The sequence below is a fragment of the Ips typographus genome, linkage group LG5, assembly GCF_016097725.1.
Source record: "Ips typographus isolate SLU linkage group LG5, UJ_Ityp_2.0, whole genome shotgun sequence".
Lineage (NCBI taxonomy): Eukaryota > Metazoa > Arthropoda > Insecta > Coleoptera > Curculionidae > Ips > Ips typographus.
In genome coordinates, this window is record NC_138426.1 from 8,010,732 (window position 1) to 8,027,778 (window position 17,047).

General features: G+C 38.6%; 4 protein-coding genes across 5 annotated transcripts; 1 reads left to right on the plus strand and 3 right to left on the minus strand.

Annotated features, from left to right (window-relative positions):
• Positions 1–87: 87 nt before the first annotated feature.
• Positions 88–7,745, plus strand: LOC145729610 (uncharacterized). Of its 2 annotated transcripts, none has more exons than XM_081980444.1 (9): positions 88–284; positions 327–491; positions 550–799; positions 853–1,040; positions 5,268–5,639; positions 5,705–5,854; positions 5,905–6,259; positions 6,312–6,452; positions 6,513–7,745. In XM_081980444.1, the coding sequence occupies exons 1-9, from the start codon at positions 127–129 to the stop codon at positions 6,654–6,656; spliced, it is 1,923 nt and encodes a 640-aa protein (XP_081836570.1). In that variant the 5' UTR covers positions 88–126; the 3' UTR covers positions 6,657–7,745. The 2 variants fall into 2 exon arrangements, with proteins under 2 accessions (XP_081836570.1, XP_081836571.1); XM_081980445.1 differs by having other exon boundaries at positions 90–284; positions 333–491.
• Positions 1,048–4,201, minus strand: LOC145729244 (uncharacterized). Its single transcript, XM_081979924.1, has 3 exons — positions 4,162–4,201; positions 1,314–2,895; positions 1,048–1,248 (listed from the first exon to the last, which is right to left on the minus strand). The coding sequence occupies exons 1-2, from the start codon at positions 4,199–4,201 to the stop codon at positions 1,583–1,585; spliced, it is 1,353 nt and encodes a 450-aa protein (XP_081836050.1). The 3' UTR covers positions 1,048–1,248; positions 1,314–1,582.
• LOC145729624 (uncharacterized) lies at positions 7,647–15,191 on the minus strand. Its single transcript, XM_081980465.1, has 7 exons — positions 14,777–15,191; positions 8,935–9,100; positions 8,748–8,881; positions 8,488–8,632; positions 8,238–8,435; positions 8,038–8,184; positions 7,647–7,984 (listed from the first exon to the last, which is right to left on the minus strand). Exons 2-7 carry the CDS (start codon positions 9,093–9,095, stop codon positions 7,912–7,914), a joined length of 858 nt encoding a protein of 285 aa, XP_081836591.1. The 5' UTR covers positions 9,096–9,100; positions 14,777–15,191; the 3' UTR covers positions 7,647–7,911.
• Positions 15,192–15,478: 287 nt separating this feature from the next.
• Rab19 (RAS oncogene family member Rab19) lies at positions 15,479–16,738 on the minus strand. Its single transcript, XM_081980457.1, has 4 exons — positions 16,437–16,738; positions 16,252–16,380; positions 15,986–16,198; positions 15,479–15,933 (listed from the first exon to the last, which is right to left on the minus strand). The coding sequence occupies exons 1-4, from the start codon at positions 16,647–16,649 to the stop codon at positions 15,826–15,828; spliced, it is 663 nt and encodes a 220-aa protein (XP_081836583.1). The 5' UTR covers positions 16,650–16,738; the 3' UTR covers positions 15,479–15,825.
• Positions 16,739–17,047: the final 309 nt, after the last annotated feature.

The window sequence follows — 17,047 nt, forward strand, 5'->3', positions numbered from 1 at the left end:
GATATATTCATAAAAACACTTGAAAACACAAACAGGTTAATCGCTCCTTAGATTAGATACATCAATCATATTTGTATTTAATCAATCAAAAAACGTCAATGGCAATTCAGTGCGAATTGAAACAACATGAGCGACGTGTTACGAAAAAATGCCTCAACAGGGCTTCACGAAGAGAAAATAGTCAAAGAGGGGCGGTTTAAGAAAACCGCCAATTTGAGGTTGAAAATCAACAGAAGCGGATCAGCGGTAGGTGCCACCCCCAGCGAGAATAACACTAGACAAAGGTGAGTAATCAGTTGATTGTGATTGAGTCCCTAATAGAGTAGTTGCAGAGACTCTTTTCCCGCCTTGGAGGAACTCCTCCAATGCGGTATTTGTTTGGAGAGGTTGTCCCATCCTAGAATGTTGCCGTGCCAGCACACTTTCTGTCTCAACTGCCTCAAGTCTCACCTCACCGCTAAAAACTTGCGGTTTGTCTCAGAACATTCCAGGTCACTCCAAACATACACACACACGTCCATCTCTTTCTAACCTCCTTGAAAAAAACAGGACCAACAAAGTGTTGACGGTCGACAGTGAGGTGAAAGTCATGTTCTGTCCAGTCTGTCAGCACCAAGTGCCACTAAGGGACGGTTTCGACTCGCTCGACCAACTCCCCAAGAACCTCTACCTCCAGTCGTTGCTCAAAGTGGTGGAGGGTTCCCCCACCTCCCCCAAAGTGATGACGGAGAATTACCGGTGCGTCAACTGTCAAATGGTGTCGGCGCATCAGGAGCAAGTTTGTCAACACTGCGTGCAGGTGCTGCCCGACAATTTTCGTGTTTTCTTGACGTAAAACGCCGGTTTTTCCAGATTTTTTGCAGCGTGTGCTGGAACTTGCATCTGGCCGAACTGCAGGACAACCTGTCTGTTTTGATCACGCAGCTGTCCGAGTCGCAGGACAGATTGAAGTACAAGCACGATAATATATTGGCTAGATGCCAGACTTTGCACGAGAAGGTTCACAAAGCTACTAAAGAGAAGATTGAAGCTATTTTGAGGTGAATAACCACATTATTTTTAATCTAATTTCAGTTACGTCAAATTTTGACATTTATGATGACAAGTTGACAGTTGTCGCGTGACTTAAGACATATTCCAAATTGATTATTATGTCATGCATTATGTCAGAATTGTCAAAAATCCTTCCATTTTTAACGTACCAGAAGCCTCTAGCAGCCATTTTGTATTGCCAGAGGCATCTGAAACCTTCTTAAGCTTACTAAAACTGTTTTTAACGTGCACCATTTTGTACTGCCAGAGGCCTCTGAAACCTTCTTAAGCTTACTATGAATTGTTTTTAACGTGCCAGAGGCCTCTGACAGCCATTTCGTATTGCCAGAGGCCTCTGAAACCTTCTTAAGCTTACTATGAATTGTTTTTAACGTGCCAGAAGCCTCTAGCAGCCATTTTGTATTGCCAGAGGCCTCTGAAACCTTCTTAAGCTTACTATGAATTGTTTTTAACGTGCCAGAGGCCTCTGACAGCCATTTCGTATTGCCAGAGGCCTCTGAAACCTTCTTAAGCTTACTATGAATTGTTTTTAACGTGCCAGAAGCCTCTGACAGCCATTTTGTATTGCCAGAGGCCTCTGAAACCTTCTTAAGCTACTATGAATTGTTTTTAACCTGCCAGAAGCCTCTAGCAGCCATTTTGTATTGCCAGAGGCCTCTGAAACCTTCTTAAGCTTACTATGAATTGTTTTTAATGTGCCAGAAGCCTCTAGCAGCCATTTTGTATTGCCAGAGGCCTCTGAAACCTTCTTAAGCTTACTATGAATTGTTTTTATCGTGCCAGAGGCCTTTGGCAGCCATTTTGAATTTGCCAGAAGCCTCTGAAACCTTCTTAAGCTACTATGAATTGTTTTTAACGTGCCAGAGGCCTCTGACAGCCATTTCGTATTGCCAGAGGCCTCTGAAACCTTCTTAAGCTTACTATGAATTGTTTTTAACGTGCCAGAGGCCTCTGACAGCCATTTCGTATTGCCAGAGGCCTCTGAAACCTTCTTAAGCTTACTATGAATTGTTTTTAACGTGCCAGAAGCCTCTAGCAGCCATTTTGTATTGCCAGAAGCCTCTGAAACCTTCTTAAGCTTAATATGAATTGTTTTTAACGTGCCAGAGGCCTCTGACAGCCATTTCGTATTGCCAGAGGCCTCTGAAACCTTCTTAAGCTTACTATAAATTGTTTTTAACGTGCCAGAAGCCTCTAGCAGCCATTTTGTATTGCCAGAGGCCTCTGAAACCTTCTTAAGCTTACTATGAATGGTTTTTAACGTGCCAGAAGCCTCTAGCAGCCATTTTGTATTGCCAGAGGCATCTGAAACCTTCTTAAGCTTACTATGAATTGTTTTTAACGTGCCAGAAGCCTCTAGCAGCCATTTTGTACTGCCAGAGGCCTCTGAAACCTTCTTAAGCTTACTATGAATTGTTTTTAACGTGCCAGAGGCCTCTGACAGCCATTTCGTATTGCCAGAGGCCTCTGAAACCTTCTTAAGCTTACTATGAATTGTTTTTAACGTGCCAGAAGCCTCTAGCAGCCATTTTGTATTGCCAGAAGCCTCTGAAACCTTCTTAAGCTTAATATGAATTGTTTTTAACGTGCCAGAGGCCTCTGACAGCCATTTCGTATTGCCAGAGGCCTCTGAAACCTTCTTAAGCTTACTATAAATTGTTTTTAACGTGCCAGAAGCCTCTAGCAGCCATTTTGTATTGCCAGAGGCCTCTGAAACCTTCTTAAGCTTACTATGAATGGTTTTTAACGTGCCAGAAGCCTCTAGCAGCCATTTTGTATTGCCAGAGGCATCTGAAACCTTCTTAAGCTTACTATGAATTGTTTTTAACGTGCCAGAGGCCTCTGGCAGTCATTTTGTATTGCCAGAGGCCTCTGAAACCTTCTTAAGCTTACTATGAATGGTTTTTAACGTGCCAGAAGCCTCTAGCAGCCATTTTGTATTGCCAGAGGCCTCTGAAACCTTCTTAAGCTTACTATGAATTGTTTTTAACGTGCCAGAGGCCTCTGGCAGTCATTTTGTATTGCCAGAGGCCTCTGAAACCTTCTTAAGCTTACTATGAATGGTTTTTAACGTGCCAGAAGCCTCTAGCAGCCATTTTGTATTGCCAGAGGCCTCTGAAACCTTCTTAAGCTTACTATGAATTGTTTTTAACGTGCCAGAGGCCTCTGGCAGCCATTTTGAATTGCCAGAAGCCTCTGAAACCTTCTCAAGCTTATTAAATCTGTTTTTATGGTGCCAGAGGCCTCTGGCAGCCATTTTGAATTGCCAGAGGCCTCTGAAACCTTCTTAAGCTTACTATGAATTGTTTTTAACGTGCCAGAGGCCTCTGGCAGTCATTTTGTATTGCCAGAGGCCTCTGAAACCTTCTTAAGCTTACTATGAATGGTTTAATTTTAACGTGCCAGAAGCCTCTAGCAGCCATTTTGTATTGCCAGAGGCCTCTGAAACCTTCTTAAGCTTACTATGAATTGTTTTTAACGTGCCAGAGGCCTCTGGCAGCCATTTTGAATTGCCAGAAGCCTCTGAAACCTTCTCAAGCTTATTAAATCTGTTTTTATGGTGCCAGAGGCCTCTGGCAGCCATTTTGTATTGCCAGAGGCCTCTGAAACCTTCTTAAGCTTACTATGAATTGTTTTTAACGTGCCAGAGGCCTCTGGCAGTCATTTTGTATTGCCAGAGGCCTCTGAAACCTTCTTAAGCTTACTATGAATGGTTTTTAACGTGCCAGAAGCCTCTAGCAGCCATTTTGTATTGCCAGAGGCCTCTGAAACCTTCTTAAGCTTACTATGAATTGTTTTTAACGTGCCAGAGGCCTCTGGCAGCCATTTTGAATTGCCAGAAGCCTCTGAAACCTTCTCAAGCTTATTAAATCTGTTTTTATGGTGCCAGAGGCCTCTGGCAGCCATTTTGAATTGCCAGAGGCCTCTGAAACCTTCTTAAGCTTACTATGAATTGTTTTTAACGTGCCAGAGGCCTCTGGCAGCCATTTTGAATTGCCAGAAGCCTCTGAAACCTTTTCAAGCTTATTAAAACTGTTTTTAACGTGCCAGAGGCCTCTGGCAGCCGTTTTGTATTGCCAGAGGCCTCTGAAGACTGACATAAATTACGCGTGGAACTTACTATATGTATAGGGATGTAAAAACTCATTTTTATAGCTGTCTACATCTTGATCGAGGCATATTTTCACATTTATGACGTAGGTGACAGTTGTCACGTTTCCCTACGACATTGTTACGTCACAATTGTCAAAAATTCCCTCACAATCCTATCAATTATATTGTTTTTTGTCGGTGACACCTGCTTTCAAACTGAGAGAAATTTTGACAGTTATATGACCTTCCTGACAGTCGTCACGTGACTTTAAGACACTTTGTAATCCGATTGTTATGCCAGAACCATTGAAAACCTTCCCATAAAGCTATAAAGTTTTACCAAAAGAAATATATAACTTTCATTCTTATTCTACGTTTCGATCGAAGCAAATTTTAACATTTATGACACAACATTGTACTGCTTATTGACATTTGACAACTAACAGGGTTCAGCTCTGTCAAACTGTCAAATTTCAAGTTGTGTTTAAAAATCATTAAATTAACAGTCACTTGACCTTAAGAAATGCTGTTTTAACTTTGAAAATTATCTCAGCCGTCAAATTTTATTTGTTAAAATTCAAATTGAAAAAATTTGGTTTAAAAAATACAGTCAAAACAGTCACGTGACCCTAACGAATACAGTGTACTTTAGAACTGTAAATTTTATGGGATATCAAATTAAATCTGTCAAAATTCAAATTGATAAAGAAATTACGTTTAGAAATGATTAAAACAGTCACGTGACCCTGATAAATACAATTTTAAACGTAAAAATGTTGCGGGATCGTCAATTTTAAAGTGTCAAAGTTCAGTAAAACAGTGACCGTGAAAAATTAAATTTGAAGCTGTCAAAAATTTAGTTTTACAATTATTAAAGCAGTCGCATGATCTCAACTAAAGCAATTTTGAAAATTGTACCTGTCAAAATCTAAATTAAATAGAACAATCACGTGACCGTACAAAAGTTCAAATGTTAACAGGATAAACTAATTCACCGAGACTCGAGCTGTTTGACAATTGACATATGAATGTACTCAGTGCAAACTTGTCACTTGTCAATCTGGCTGACATACATAGACAACATGATTAGTCATGGATCTGACACAAAATTAATCTGTCAGGGAAGAACAACGAGTCGTAGCCGAGGTGGATTCAATCAAAAAAGAAGCGGGGGTCACCTCGGACATCATCCTGGACGGGATAACCAGGTTGAGCAAAGATATCGCGATAAAAGCCAAAGACACGACCAACAATCAGAAGGTGTTGACTTACGTTAATCTGCACCGAGAAACGTCTAAACTGCTGGACCAGGTGGGATATTTTGGGGAGGCGAGAATCGCTTTCGATCCGGACACGTTCAGGCTGGAGCAGATCAGCGAGGGCATCTACAACGACGTGGTGGACGAACAACAGCCCCACCAGTCGGGTCAAGGTAACGCTGCTGCCAATCCATTCGAGAATGAAGATTCAATGGTTAAACATTACAGAGACAGGTCAGTTGGTCACGTGATCGAGTATTGCGTACAGTTGATTGAGTCACGAGTTTAATGTTTTTCAGGTCTTTTGTTCCTAAACTAGTTTGGAACAAATGTCCTCGTCCTGCAGGATTAGCAATCCCCCCTTGGGATGACAACAAACTGTACATTGCCGCCACTGACAGTCACTATGTCCTGATTTTGGACAGGACAAAGTTCAAACTGATTGACAAGTAAGTTTCAGGATTTTTCTCCCTTCATTCTAAATAGTGTTTTAACATAGATTAGATCATCCCGATATGGCTTGTCCAGCTGGGGTGGCCTTCTCCAAGGACACCAAAGAGGTGTACGTGTCGGACAAATGGAAACACTGCGTGCACGTCTTCACCAGCGTGGGTGAGTACACCAGGTGTTTGGCCAATTTGAAGCTGAGGTGTCCGGACGGCATTTGTATGGGTCCGAATGGTGAGCTGGTGGTGTGCGACACTGGAAATGATAGGGTGGTGGTGGTAGACCCCGTGACCGGTGACAAAATCAAAGTAATCGGCGCTCAAAATGGTATAACCCAACTGAATTTCCCTACCAGCGTGGCTGTCTACGGTCAGGATATTATTGTAGCCGATTCGGGGAATAACCGAGTAAGTTTGACAGTGTGTGACAGTTATGACGTTTGACGTGAGTGATTTGTAGGTGAAACGTTTCAACCTTAACGGAGACCTTCTTCAGGAAATTGGCTCTTTTGGTAAAAATCCGGGACAGTTTAGGTCAGCAGAAGTGGTGGCGGTGGATCAGCTTGGTTTCATTTTAGTGGGGGACGCTGGAAATGCCCGGGTAACCTGATGATGCAAATCGAGGAAACGTTGGGTTTTAACTAAGTTTTTTTATTTGTAGATTCAAGTGTTTAAACCAAACGGCACTCCTATAAAGATATTCGGCAGTAAAAGCGGTTTCGGTTGGGTGTCTGGACTTTTAGTCACACCCACTTTGGACATTATCACTTCCGATCATAAAATGCGTAGCTTGAAAATATTTTAATGTCAACTGTCAAAAATCAATTTTGACAGTTGTGAAGTACTATGGGGCTGAACACCGCCTTCTGTACAAGAAAGCCTAGAATGTCACTTTTAATGGCGGCGTTAGCGGTTTTCGTTTTGCACACAAACCTATGCAGATGCAGTAGAAAATATGTTTTTTTTTATTTTTTCGTGTAGTTGTTTAGAAGTTGTGAGTGAAAAATCAAAGAACGCTTCATTCCTGATCCAGATATGTATAGATATGGCTTTTTATACTCAATAAAGTCCAGCCAAAGCAAGTTTGGTTAGAACCCTTTGTCCTGGAAAGTACAACAAACTAATGTGAAAACTGCTCAATCAAAGAAAATTTGGAAATCCTTGAAGCTAGGTAAGCAGAATTGGTAAATGGGTTTTATATTATTACCAAGACCTTTCTTTTAAAATGTAAATGTGCCAAGGGAACTTCTAAAAGCTGTCCTGTTTCTTCAGAGTAAGGCAATAAGTTTACTGAATGAGAAAGCATATTGTACTTACCACTGAGTATTGTGTTGGAGTAAAATCATTCCAGTTCAAAGCTTTCAACCACTGTTGGGTTCGAGCAGGGTCTTTTGGAAACTAAAAGACTGACACTTTTGGTCCTTTAACCAAATTGCTTTTACAATTTGGCAAACAACAAATGGACGGCATATTGTAGAGGTAATAGAATTTAAGTTAAAAAACCAACAACAAATTATAGAACAATGAAGGGAACAATAACAATAGTGATAACACAATAAAATGAACACAAACTACACTTTCACTAGAACAATAAACATATAAACAACTATATATAATAGCAAACAAAAATTACTTTGGCAAGTAATCCCAAGTCTTGACTTTAAACCTTAAAAATTAATTTAATCATACAAACGAATGCAAACTGTCAAACCAGTATTTCGGCCATATTGGAATTTTTGGCATGCACCTTCTTGGCTTTCTTGTACAGAGGGCGGTGGGATAAAAGAAGTTATGTAAACAATAAAATATTATTTATTTACAATTGAGCGTTAAAAATGTTACAACAACCGTAAACCTTATTAAATAAATTATGTAATAAATATTATTAAACTAATATGGCCGCCGGCCTCAAACCTTTTATTTCACCTGGCAGTTAAATTTACCCGCTAAAGATAAGTTTAACTGCTAAGCAATCCGGACGTTTAACTGTCACTAATGACTTAGCGTTATTATAAATCACATCCTATTTTTGGTATCACTGTTTTTTTTTTTAAATTCGTTTACATGCGACCTACTGAAGTGTCAAAATCCACTTTTCCCCCCTCTTCATCCACGTTTTGATCTTCGTTTTGCCTGAAACCACTCACTCTGTTATAGTTTAGTTTAAAGTTAGAGTTAACACAAACCTGTGAAAGTTGCCCTTAGAAATAAATAGAGACTTGCTGCAGTCTTTCATGTAGGGCCAACATTCGGCCGGTCCCTCCAAACCTTTTCCGGCATTTTCCGCCTCCACGTACTCTCTCATCAAGTGCGCGTAGGGAGATTTGCTGGCGCTATTTTAACGTGTTGTTAAACCAACAGTTAATTGAAGGTGGTAAAAACTTACCTTAAAAACAACTTGAGGATTTCCCCAACAAAACCGAAACCTTGCATAGGATGAGCGTGCACTTCACAGATTGCCCTTAACAGACACGCCCTGCCATCTAGACCGAAATTCTCGAGTAATTCTTCAAGGGCTAAGTACAGTAAAGCCCTTTCGCCACCCTGAAGATGTCCGGAGTTTAATGCAGTTTTAGGAATGTCCCTAAAAACAATCACTGTAGAAACGGTATAGTGATGTATGCGAACTGGACAACCTTTTGGATCTGCGGTTTTCCAGGATGTTGCCGATGTAATCGGCTAGGACGCCACCAGCAGCCCTACCAACTGATCTGGCCAATAAGGGTGGAACATCACCGAAAGGGTTTTCGTTGTCAGTTAGTCCAAGTTTGTCAAAATCGACTAAAATACAATAAATTAATTAAAATGAGTTTGCTGGCTGCCACACAACAATGGCGGCACTATTGTTGACGTTTTAATGACATTTGACATTTTTTTTGACCAATCACAGACTTACTGGTAAAGGGCAAACTGATGGTCAAATTCGAAAAGAACCCTTTGGGCGGATGACGTACGAAGGGCATCGACAAGGATGGCGATATGACCATGGTGGTACCTGGAGGTAGGGCCAGTCTACCGTCTTCTGTCACCCTATAAAAATCCTGGTAAGTCTGATAATAGTTAAGGAGGCGGTGGATACCTGCCATAAAATTCGTTTTTGTCGGGATTTCGGTTGACTCGACGGGGGCGGGGGGGTGTCAGCCCTTGACGCCAACGTGGGAGTTAGTAAAAACCCCAACAGCACCAAAAGGGTGATGGAATGCGTGTGATGGGCGTGGTTAATGATGGAAGCATGTTTCGTCATCTTGTCTGTAAAATAACGTTATTAATTCACCACTTTTGACAGTCAGTGAGAGTAAAATGCCAACACTGCACTATATGCAAAAATGATATTTTTTCAATTTTTGAATGTATGTAACTTTTTTATTTCAACTCCAATCAATTTTGCTAAACCGGATTTTTTCTGAAAATGTTCCAGTACGGCGCTGGTTTTTAGGTACAATTTAGTTAATTCAGTGAAAATTCCAGGTCCGCAACTGCCCAAATACCCAAATTATGGCCCAAATTGTGTTTCAAGTTAGTTGAGTGAGTTTTCTGTCATTTTTAGTTTCGTTTTTCAAGTTTTAAAAAAAAACAGGATTTTTTCTGAAAATTTTCCAGTACGGCGCAGGTTTTTAGGTTCAATTTAGTACATTCAGTAAAAATTTCAAGTCCGTAACCGCCCAATTACTCAAATTATGGTCTAAATTGTGTTTCAAGTTAGTTGAGTAGGTTTGCTGTCATTTTCAATTTGGTTTTCAAAGTTTAACAAAAAACATGATTTGTTCTGAAAATGTTCCAGTACGGCGCAGGTTTTTAGGTACAATTTAGTTAATTCAGCGAAAATTTCAGGTCCGTAACTGCCCAAATACCCAAATTATGGCCCAAATTGTGTTTCAAGTTAGTTGAGTGGGTTTTCTGTCATTTTCAGTTTGGTTTTCGAAGTTTAAAAAAAACATGATTTTTTCTGAAAATGTTCCAGTACGGCGCTGGTTTTTAGGTACAATTTAGTTAATTCAGTGAAAATTTCAGGTCCGCAACTGCCCAATTACCCAAGTTATGACCCAAATTGTGTTTCAAGTTAGTTGAGTAGGTTTTCTGTCATTTTCAGTTTGGTTTTCCAAGTTTAAAATCTCTCTTTAAACGCTCTTCATGTTACCGAGTTATTGAATTTCAAAAAGTAGTAAAAAAATGTTCTAGAATCATTAATCAACTTTGACGCCCTCTAGCGGCCGAACGGTGCAACTTAGCCGCATCCTGTCAACGCCACGTGATAGCCCCACTCATTGGCTTTCTTTTGTTCTACCGCGTGTTTAGACTGAAAGTTTCAAATAAGCGAGTTATTTGCGATTTTTCAAATAAATGCACCAAAAATGTACTCAAAATAACGGTTTTTCCTAGCTTACTATACTGACAGCGGCCATATTGAATTCCAACCATTTAAGGTCGCCATTTTGATTAATTTCGGTCTGGAAAACACACATTTCCAGTCCGTTTTCCTCTAAGTGACATCGTTTCAGAAAAAACCTTGAAAATATAGCATTTTTGTCTTTTTTTGACAGTTGTCAGGGCGTGGCACCCTTAAAAATTTAAATTATGACAAATGACAGTTTACGTCATGATTGTACCATTAATTCAGCGATATTTAGGCAATTAAAGTGATATTTAAATATTAAAAATTTTCACTCAAAAATTTTAAGGGGTACCCCCCTGTAAAAAATGACAGAAAAACACTTTTTATTTTTTCAAGGTCAAACAGTGCGTGGTACGGAAAAATCGCCCATATGGTAAAAGTTGAGTTCTAGCGAGATACGTCTATGGGAAAAATTTCAGACCTCTAACTGAAGCAGTTTTCAAGATATTTGCATAAATGTTCTAGAATCATTAATCAACTTTGACGCCCTCTAGTGGCCGAACGGTGCAACTTAGCCGCGTCCTCTCAACGCCACGTGATAGCCCCACTCATTGACTTTCTTTTGTTATACCGCGTGTTTAGACTGAAAATTTCAAATAAGCGAGTTATTTACGATTTTTTGGACAAATGCACACAAAATGTACTCAAAATAACGTTATTAATTCACCACTTTTGACAGTCAGTGAGAGTAAAATGCGAAAATTGCACTTTTTCCAAAAATTACATTTTTTCAATTTTTGAATGTATGTAACTTTTTTATTTCAACTCCAACCAATTTTGCTAAACCACCATTAGAAAGAGGATAAAAAATACTACAAAATGAGCCAAAACTGACCTCTCTAGCTCTTCATTTTACCGAGATATTGAATTTCAAAAAGTAGTAAAAAAATGTTCTAGAATCATTAATCAACTTTGACGCCCTCTAGCGGCCGAACGGTGCAACTTAGCCGCGTCCTGTCAAAGCCACGTGATAGCTCCACTCATTGGCTTTCTTTTGTTATACCGCGTGTTTAGACTGAAAGTTTCAAATAAGCGAGTTATTTACGATTTTCTAGATAAATGCACCAAAAATTTACTCAAAATAAGGGTTTTTCCTAGCTTACTATACTGACGGCGGCCATATTGAATCCCAACCATTTAAGGTCGCCATTTTGATTAATTTCGGTCTGGAAAACACACATTTCCAGTCCGTTTTCTTCTAAGTGACGTCGTTTCAGAAAAAACTTTTAAAATATAGCATTTTTGTCTTTTTTTGACAGTTGTCAGGGCGTGGCACCCTTAAAAAATTAAATTATGACAAATGACAGTTTACGTCATGATTGTACCATTAATTCAGCGATATTTAGGCAATTAAAGTGAAATTTAAATATTAAAAATTTTAAGGGGTACCCCCCTGTAAAAAATGACAGAAAAACAGTTTATTTTTTCAAGGTCAAACAGTGCGAGGTACGGAAAATTCGCCCATATGGTAAAAGTTGCGTTCTAGCGAGATACGTCTATGGTAAAAATTTCAGACCTCTAACTTAAGCAGTTTTCAAGATATTTGCATAAATGTTCTAGAATCATTAATCAACTTTGACGCCCTCTAGCGGCCGAACGGTGCAACTTAGCCGCGTCCTGTCAACGCCACGTGATAGCCCCACTCATTGGCATTCTTTTGTTATACCTGAATATTTAGACTGAAAGTTTCAAATAAGCGAGTTATCTACGATTTTTTGGACAAATGCACCAAAAATGTACTCAAAATAACGGTTTTTCCTAGCTTACTATACTGACAGCGGCCATATTGAATCCCAACCATTTAAGGTCGCCATTTTGATTAATTTCGGTCTGGAAAACACACATTTCGAGTCCGTTTTCCTCTAAGTGACATTGTTTCAGAAAAAACTTGAAAAATATAGCATTTTTGTCTTTTTTTGACAGTTGTCAGGGCGTGGCACCCTTAAAAAATTAAATTTTGACAAATGACAGTTTACGTTTGTTTTTATTTTTTGGACAAATGCACCAAAAATATACTCAAAATAACGGTTTTTCCTGGCTGATCCGATCTTTTTAATTTGTTTTTAAAAATGAAATAAACTTTTCGTATTTTGACACTTGCTTGTGTCATTTATCGACTGTCAGATCTGTATATGTATCACGTGATAATGTTCTTGTTCTTTTAACACGGTTAGACTAATCTAAGCGTTGCTCATCGATCATTTAAACTGAGGCACACCCTGTATTAACAGATGCATACCTCTTAAAGAGTGCATCAATTTACACACCGTAATAAGTCCATTAAAGATGACGCCATTTAAAAAAATCCGCGGACGTTATCGATATATCTCTCATAATGTCGATTTCCATAACCAGTTCAGGAATTGTGTCTTTTCTGTGACGATCAGAGGTGACCCAAATACCTGAACGGCCGAATTTTCACGTTAAACGACCGTTTAGGTCGTACGCCAGTTCCAGTTAACCACGTAACCTTCTTTTCGAAACAGGTTCGTCAAGAAAGCGAAGTTACCGGCCGTTTTATGAAAAAAGGCGGTTTTTGCCAAATACGTCATCTCTTTGCCATTACCGGTTAGATAATAGTAGATTAGGTGGATAGTTCAAACTAATCACCGCTAGAGGGAACTAGATTTAATCCAATAGGCAACATGGCGGAACTGTCAAAATTGTCTTGCCGAAGTGTAATTCATAATAATTTCAACTTTTTTTGTTAAAAAGAGTAATTGGAGAGTAAATAACTGTCATTTTTTTTAAATTGACAAGTTTTGCATACCGTCGTAACCTTAATACATAATAGGCTACGGTGACACACCCATTTTGCCCGACCTTAAGCTCTGATGATGTTTGTTTTTCCGGTAATCCTAAACAGATGGTATTACGTATGCAAATGACCAATCATTTGATTAAGATAATTATTGCGTAATATGAAATTCCACCATTTTTTTTTTCATGTATAATGTTACTAAGTATGTAAATGAGGGGCACCAAATTGGGCGACAGATTTTTTATCTCTGATGCCTTACATTAAAAAAAAAAATGTTAGTTCTGGTTGTTTTAATCTGCCATGTTGCCGAACTGACCTTATTATTCGCTTCACTTTATAATGGTGACAGAATAAATCACGTGTGCGCTTGTGACGTAAAAATGAATTATCGATTCTATTCGCATATTCGAGAATTCTTCCTCTTTTTAATATGCGCGGTGGCGTTTGTGTCACGAATTTCTCTGTTGCCTTAAATTAGTATGCCGGAGCGTTTCCGATAACCAAAATTCAATCAGATCGGTACGTGTACATTGTTAATGCAATTCCATTCAGGACCTGTCGAAATTTTGGCCCACTCGCTTTAGTTTACGGCCTGATTAATAGAAAACTTGCAGAAACTTTGCTTGCAGTAAAGCGTTTTAAGCAAACATGTCACGTGTGACAGTGACAGTTTAAATAATTCTGTCAACTGTATTATTTAATTTGTGCGTTTTCTTACTGATGCTTAAATTAATAACAATAATCACCTGATTTTCACGTTTTTCTGATTAATAGAAAACTTGCAGAAACTCTTTTAAAAACAAGTTTGACAGATGACGTTGCTTGCAGTAAAGCGCTTTAAGCAAACATGTCACGTGTGTCAGTGACAGTTTAAATAATTGTGTCAACTGTATTATTTAATTTGTGCTTTTTCTTACTGATGCTTAAATTAATAACAATAATCACCTGATTTTCACGTTTTTCTGATTAATAGAAAACTTGCAGAAACTCTTTTAAAAACAAGTTTGACAGATGACGTTGCTTGCAGTAAAGCGCTTTAAGCAAACATGTCACGTGTGACAGTGACAGTTTAAATAATTCTGTCAACTGTATTATTTAATTTGTGCTTTTTCTTACTGATGCTTAAATTAATAACAATAATCACCTGATTTTCACGTTTTTCTGATTATTAGAAAACTTGCAGAAACTCTTTTATAAAACAAGTTTGACAGATGACTTTGCTTGCAGTAAAGCGCTTTAAGCAAACATGTCACGTGTGACAGTGACAGTTTAAATAATTGTGTCAACTGTATTATTTAATTTGTGCGTTTTCTCACTGATGCTTAAATTAATAACTATTATCAATAATAAAAAATCACCTGATTTTCACGCTTTTCTGATTATTAGAAAACTTGCAGAAACTCTTTTATAAAACAAGTTTGACAGATGACTTTGCTTGCAGTAAAGCGCTTTAAGCGAACATGTCACGTGTGACAGTGACAGTTTAAATAATTCTGTCAACTGTATTATTTAATTTGTGCTTTTTCTCACTGATGCTTAAATTAATAACAATAATCACCTGATTTTGACGTTTTTCTGATTAATAGAAAACTTGCAGAAACTCTTTTAAAAACAAGTTTGACAGATGACGTTGCTTGCAGTAAAGCGCTTTAAGCAAACATGTCACGTGTGACAGTGACAGTTTAAATAATTCTGTCAACTGTATTATTTAATTTGTGCGTTTTCTCACTGATGCTTAAATTAATAACTATTATCAATAATAAAAAATCACCTGATTTTCACGTTTTTCTTTTATACAATTCCAAACTGCTGGCATTAGCACCCACTTTTCAACACTTATTGTTTAATCGGCGTTTTAACGTTAAACCGCCATTTAGTGGCGCGCGTGGAAAAAAAAGACGCGCGTACGACGCGTACCAAAATGCGTCGAGTACTGATGGTACCGATTGTCAGATGTTCGGCGGCCCGACTGGTCGAGTTGGCTTTGACCAACTTTTTATTGACCGCCCCTGATGGACATGCTTGGGGGATACAAAGTGACTTGCGCGAAAAATTACTTCAATTCAGTTACATATTAGGTCTGTTCGTAGAGAGAATCTCCAACTAGTAATCAGAGAAATAGATTGGCCACAAGACAGATAACGTCATAGTCACGTGAACATTCAACCAATGAAATTTGACATTTACTGTCTCTGAGTTGGAAGTCTCTGCGAACAGACCTATTGATTGGGTTAATCACTCTGTCACTGTAAAATTAGTTCACAACACATGTTTAGATTATAATGACGTCATTAGTTGGACTAGAACTGTCACTGTCACAACTACAATTTACGTCATAGTGACGTCGAATTCGAGAGATTGAAAACCAAATTGACGTCACCTTTTAATACACATCAATGCCACCGACGGCCATTTTGCTTTTTTTCCACTTACATAACAGTCATTTTCCTGTGAGCAAGCAAAACACAAAAAACAACTTAAATACTTTAATAATTGAGTTATACAATAACAGTTGTTTTGGCAAAGATACAATAACTATAATAAATTGTCATGCTGATTGAGTAAATACACTTGTATATACAGTACATAAGGTTTGGTTTTGCCCCCTTTGGGATAAAACTAACTAAAAGTTAAAACAATCACAAAAATAAATATATAAATTCAAGTATTTGAGTATCCTTGGACTAATCAACTAAAATATAATGAAAGCTCATTTTTGTACCTAATCAATAAAAATCTCACTTAAACACTAGATATTTAGGACTCTTAAATAAGGCACTTTTTTTGAGTTTTGATATGCTAATAATATGGAATTAAATTCTAAAATGCATTTCTCATGCAATTAGTGCAACTGGATACCGATTGGCCATCACCCAATTTGACAGTGTCCTCATCATCTTGACTCAGCATTCCATTGTCTTGCCGCCTCTACAACGTTTCAGTTAAACCCTCAAAATTGCTTTATTAAACCACCCAAAACCTTCAACTCTGTGGCTAGGCACATAAAAGCTTCCTCAATATTGCTATTGTCTTTGGCACTGGCCTCCAGTACAAAAAGCACTTCAGGCATGTATTGGCTTAAGGCTTCGGCCTCCTCAAATTCCACCTCCCTGCAACTGTCCAGGTCCGCTTTATTGCCCACTAAAGCCAAAAGAACCGCGTTTCCTGAGTACCTCCTCACTTCCTCCACCCACCTATTGAGTTACTTATTATTCATAAAACTTTAAAGGTTATGTGGATTGCTTTCCTGGCTACAGAGAGGAATGAAGATCTTTTGGTAATATCATACACTATAATCACCCCATTGGCCGATCTGTAGTAGCTCTGGGTGATTGTCCGGAACCGTTCTTGGCCTGCAGTGTCCCAAATTTGCAGCTACGTTTACACCCTTATAACTCACATTATATTGATAAAAAAAAGGGGGCCGTTACCTTGACTTTTTTCCCATCCACCATAACGGTTTTCATGGAGAAATCCACCCCGATAGTGTTGCCGTGTCTCTCGATAAAGGTGCCGTTTTTGAAGCGCTGCACCACGCACGTTTTTCCGGTACCGCAGTCGCCAATCAGCACGATTTTGAACAGGAAATCGAACGTTTCGTCCGCGGGGATCGTCATCAAGGTAGTTGGGTGTCTAGCGCTCATTTTATCAGCGTTTTTCAGGTACTAATTAAAATAAAAACAATAACAATACAGTCTGGGTGACATATTTACGTTCTAATTCTAAAAATAGGTTAATTTGATAAATGTCACTGTCAGTTTATTTGACGTTTTATCAATCAAACGGTTGATTACAACGTTGTCAAATTTCTCCACAACCTCAGAAATTTTTTTTTTAAACTTAATTTAAATAATTTTAATTTGAAACGAGTACTCTCCATCCCAGCCGAAGTGTCAGTGACGCAATGTCTTTGGTACCAAAGGTTTTCAATTTTCATTGATATTTCGCGGTTGTCAGCTTGAGCGTTCCAGATTCCAGGTGATTTAAAAAGTTTTTGTTTTCATTAAGAGAGACATATTGTAAAGTTTGGGTGACAAGACTC